Raw genomic sequence first — 5341 nt, 5'->3', positions numbered from 1 at the left:
TTCAAGGCTCCAATAAACAATAAACTGAGTCTTCAGCCCCAAAAACCAAACTTCTTCACAGCACCATGGAAAGGATGTGTCAATGGAACCATTCCCTGAGCTCTACCATCTCTGCCTCAGCTTGTCCTGTGATCAGCTCCTGACACAAACTACTCCCCAGCATATGTGGAGCACTCAGCAAGTGGCCACAGCTCTGTGTACACTGGCATTGTGCGAAGGGATAATGTCATTCTGTGTTATCAACTTCTTAGAATGGGGATAGTCTTCTCTATCTGGGTGTGAAAAGGGCCCACAACAAGCGGCTCTGATCCATTGCTCCTGTCCACATTGCTACACATGGACACTGGCTGCAGAACTCAAGCTTCTTTGCATGTGTTGGTAACCTGGCTCTGCTCCATCCCTTTATGTCTATTCATGTTTGCTCCCCCCCCCCCTCCAGCAATAAGGTGAGTCAGCACCTGAAGAAGCTGGGTGCTGACTCCAAAGGGAAGTTCTCCTCTGGAAACAACTATCCTGGGACTGTTTCTTCGTTGACATGAAGCATATCCAATGCCCAGGTCATGTTGCAGCCGGAGCATAGGAATGCACCAAAGGGAAACGTGTCTCTGCTGCAGGAAAACTAAAGGGCCACTTTATTTCCATTCTGCTTTCAGGTTGGACATAAGGCAGAAGCTCTTCCCTTTGAGGGTGCTGAGGCGCTGGCACAGGGTGCCCAGAGAAACTGTGGCTGCCCCATCCCTGGCAGTGTTCAAGGCCAGGTTGGACACAGGGGCTTGGAGCAACCTGCTCTAGTGGAAGGTGTCCCTGCCCGTGGCAGGAGGTTGGAGCTGGGTAAGCTTTAAGGTCCCTTCAACCCAAACCAGTCTGGGATTCAATGACGACAACAGACAAAGCACTTTCATTACTGCGTTATCTTTATTTGTATATCAGAGGTTTGCTGAGCTCAAAGCTTTGGATAGGCAGGTTGAGTCTAACACCCAGTTTTGTTCCAGTTGGAGAATGTGGCTACCACCACAAAAGCATGCAAAGAAACAAGGTGTTCCCATGCAGCAGAATTGTCAGGATGCAGACTAATTGGCTCTTTCACAGATTTTCATGCCCAAAATGCTTGGAATTCCTGCACTGGCACAGCCATTATCATTCGATAGTGCTAAAAGGAACAAGAAAATGAAGATATTGAGTGACAAGATCCCTGTATCCAGTGGGGAAAAGTCTGCCTAACACACAAATTCAATCCCCAATGATGGTTCTATTTGAGACTCCTGTTGGTGTCAATGATACTGTGTAAAATGTTTATGGTGTAACTCAGAGGGAGGAAATGTCTGTACAGCTTTACATCGCCTTTGTGCTCCACCTTCCCCATAACTGCATACAGCAGGTAGCAATGGCATCCAGTATATTCCATGAGGGACCATTGTATCGCTGGGGCATCAAGTGGATACAGCTGCTACACAGTGGCTCCCTCTGACACCAGCCAAACCACTTTGCAACAGGGTTTCAGATACAAGCATCCCAAAGCCTTCCCCTTTCAATCCTATTACGCAGCTTACTCCTGCTCTCTAAAGCAGGACAATATGTTCCTGCCTCAAAGGTACCATGTGGACTTAGTCTGGAAGGACAGAAAGGTGTTTATGAACTGTAACAGAAACATCGTATTCTGATCTTGCAACTTACCTGAAGTCCCTTCAAGCTGGTAGAGAGGCAGACCTGAACAGAGCTGCTCAATGGGTTTACCGTAGACAAGCCAGTCTCTGGCACTCCCAAACATGGAATTGCCAGGTTGAAACTGTACCCACACATTATTTGGAGAGTATACTGTCCTCATAGCCTAAAAGGAAAGTGTTAGACATCATCAGCAATGTAGCTTTGTGCTCATTCTACATCCCCAAATCTAAAATCCCCCTCATTTGCACAAAGAGGTAGCAAAGGAAGCTACATACTTTTAAAGAAAAGTAAGTATTTCCAATCTATTCAGGAACAAAGGTCACTAGATACCAACTGCCAAGATAGCAAAATGGACCTGTATTGCTACCACAACCAGTTCTGTTAGCTGCCAGTAAGTTTTGCTGTAAATGTGCTGTACTGTAATGTTAGACAGTCCAGAACTCAAGGGAAAGCCAAAGTCCTACTGTGATCTCCTCAAAATGGTCAAATCACACTGCTTCCCAGGGCAAGGGATCTTGCAGTTCTAGTCCCAATGCCAACTCTCTACAAAACCCTGTGTGGGGCTGCCAAGATTGCTCATCACCTGAAAAGCATGTTTTACATGACATTCCCTTCCAGTTCCATCTTGTCAGATCTGCTTCATCATCTTGGGAATGGAAAAGCCATTCCTACAACAGCTGCTCTCAAAGGCAGAGCAAAGAGCTGCTGACAAGCACGCAACTCTGATAGTAGCCTTTCCTATACAGGTTTACTATAGTTACCTGTCTCTCAAAGGCCTGGCGCCCGATTTCTTCCAGCTCTGGGATGTCATCCTTGTTCATCTTCATGATGAAGCAGGCATTTCGTGCGAACAGCCTTGTTGCAATGTACCCCTGCGATTAAAACAAGGGGAGTTCATGAATTAAAGGCTACCACTAATATTAGCTGATTCTTTCTAACTCTTTATGACAACCTAGAAGAAACACAAACAGGTTACACAGGCTACTACTGTGGAATGACTCTGCGCTTATGGTGTCACCTATGGGAAATGGAAGTAGCCTGCCCAAGCTGATGTCTGTCCATAAGGCTGGAAGGATCTTTCCCGACAGACTTCTGCTGGAGTGATGGCAGCCCATTCTCCACTCTGACCTCACTGAGGTCAGGGACATCCTTCTCACCTTTAGAAGGTGCCGTCACAGATTTCATTACAAGTGACCACATCACATGGGTGAAACAAAGAGGTGGCCCAAGAGGAGGAAAGGTGGCAGGAGTCTTCAAAGAAATCATGTTTCAGGACAACTTATGATGAGAATGCTCTGAAATAATTTCTGAGTTTAAAAACTCAAGTCAAGGCAGATTCTCAGATTTACTTACACTGGAGTAGTCAAAAATGGTATCAGAGGAGTACATGCCAGAACGGACATGGACATCAGCAATCTTGTTTTCATTGTCGATAGTCATTGTTCCAGTGACATAGCCATTTTCAGGATCTTGCAGGGCAAAGCTCTTTGGTAAAAAACACAAAATCATCGGTCATCAGCTGGCTTGCAGCTTTTAAAGGTGCAATAAGAACAAGAACCATTACTTTATGTAAATAGTAAATCCCTTAGATTTACTATCAAGAGACTTAGAAGGCTCTTGAGGTTGAGATTAATTATGCACGAGTGTGTCAGAGTGAGAAAGGAGGGGACAGGCCCTCACTGCAGGCTCAGGAAAAACACAGGGCATCCCAGTCACTATGTGTAGTAGCAGGAGACTGCAATAGCCTCCAAATTTCAGCTGGAGCTAAGGGGATACACATCCCAACACATTTCTCCTTACTATGCACCTGCATAGAGCTGCCTCTTTGGCTTATAAGATTGCCGCCTCTGGCAAATGCTATTTTTCTCTACACTTGGCCATAAGCACCCTGTTAGTTTCTTCTGTGCTTTTCCTCCTATTATCTTCACCTCCTGCCCGGGATCCAATACATGTTAAATGAGTACATTCACTAAAAGGCTTCTCATTCTACTTACATCCAGTGCCGAAGTCTGAGTCCAGAAGACTCCCAGCAACACGAGGACTGCAGCCTGTGAAAGGAACACACCAGACAGCGCCATAAAAACCCCAGTTCAGGAATAGAGGGAAGCAGCATCAGTTTGAAAAATCCCCCACTTAACACATGTATTAGCTGAAAACAAGTCTTCAGTTCTTACTATTAGGCTCTCTTTTGCCTGCAATTGAAAAAGCAGAATGATAACTAACCCATTCCATTTTCCCAAAGTCCCTCCTTGATGCCATGTTTCTTCTTGATTTGCCTCTTCAACTGTAGCTGTTAAATCATAACCAAACCCCCCTTCTGAATTGTAACCAACTTCTGCACAAATGATGCTTCCACTGCCTTCAAGGGGATTACTGTGCACTCCAGAAATGCAAGTTTCCCATGGAACAACCCAAAGAAACAATACACAGATCATATTAGTCCCAACACTGTACCACATATTGGAGCATCATCTTCTCTATCTTTTTGCTTTTAGAAAGAAGGAACATTTTCTAACACAAGTTGAAAAATGGATATACTCACAAGCCCGTTCATTTTCCTCCAGATAAGACCAAGAGGCTGCAGAAAGGAATAATGCAAGAAAAGCCCAGAGACCTTCAACTTTTATATCCTGCTGGAGGTGTGGGAAACACTTCACAGAAGTTTTCTTGAACAAGTCCATATCTACATGCCAAACTATGGCAAAGTTCATATCTGAATTTTGGGCTGGCACAGATAACCTGCCCCCGATATGATGAAAGCACTCAGGAAGTCAGCTTTTGTGAAATCAAACACTGTGCAAGTGGCCATTATTCAGTGGTTTAAACTTTAGAGCAGTTCCCACTCTCGGTGGTTCCATTGTTTTAAATATTTAACAGGATATTGTCTAGAATGAAATGGCGTCAGGAATAACTCTGCTATTCACTCCTACCAACTGCATTTTGTCTTCTGGAATATAACCCCTAACAGTTCAATAGTCTGCAGGCAAATCCTGGAAAGAAATACCAACGTCATGGTGGCCAATACATGAACAGTAATTCTTCAGTCATTTCTTCCATTCAATATACCAATGAGCTCCTGACAGGGAGTGCTGCTTGGTTTTGATTAGTTATCATGATGTATACAACACATGCATTGACATCAGTGATGTAATCAGGAATAACTGTCCTGCACAAGACACTCCAGGTAACTTTTAGCCTCCTCAGTGTATACAGGAGAGACATGAACCTTCAGAGGATGTGCAGTTCACACAAGGTCACAAACCCAAAGGAGCAGGATGGGGATTCCTCCTTTAAAGCTACCTCTGTTTTCTATATTTAGTCAAAGTGCCAATGACCACATGATATTCATCAGGGACTGTAGTGATAGGACAAGGGGTGATGGGTTCAAACTGAAACAGGGGAAGTTCAGGTTAGATATAAAGAAGAAGTTCTTCCCTGTGAGGGTGCTGAGGCGCTGGCACAGGGTGCCCAGAGAAGCTGTGGCTGTCCCATCCCTGGCAGTGTTCAAGGCCAGGTTGGACACAGGGGCTTGGAGCAACTTGCTCTAGTGGAAGGTGTCCCTGCCTGTGGCAGGGGGTGGAACTGGATGAGTTTAAGGTCCTTTCCAACCCAAACCATTCTATGATTCTATGAGAAGTATTCCTCTATGACTACAACCTTGACTGCCTCCTCCTCA

The 5341-nt window shown here is 44.9% G+C and overlaps 1 protein-coding gene across 1 annotated transcript; it reads right to left on the bottom strand.

Moving 5' to 3' along the window:
- Positions 1–1070: 1070 nt before the first annotated feature.
- On the bottom strand, positions 1071–4678 carry GKN2 (gastrokine 2). Its single transcript, XM_030510281.1, has 6 exons — positions 4670–4678; positions 3660–3713; positions 3019–3150; positions 2427–2537; positions 1675–1828; positions 1071–1150 (listed from the first exon to the last, which is right to left on the bottom strand). The coding sequence occupies exons 1-6, from the start codon at positions 4676–4678 to the stop codon at positions 1071–1073; spliced, it is 540 nt and encodes a 179-aa protein (XP_030366141.1).
- Between the last annotated feature and the right edge of the window lie 663 nt (positions 4679–5341).

This window comes from Strigops habroptila, chromosome 21, assembly GCF_004027225.2.
Source record: "Strigops habroptila isolate Jane chromosome 21, bStrHab1.2.pri, whole genome shotgun sequence".
NCBI classification, from domain to species: domain Eukaryota; kingdom Metazoa; phylum Chordata; class Aves; order Psittaciformes; family Psittacidae; genus Strigops; species Strigops habroptila.
This window is presented reverse-complemented; position numbering and strand designations above follow the sequence as displayed.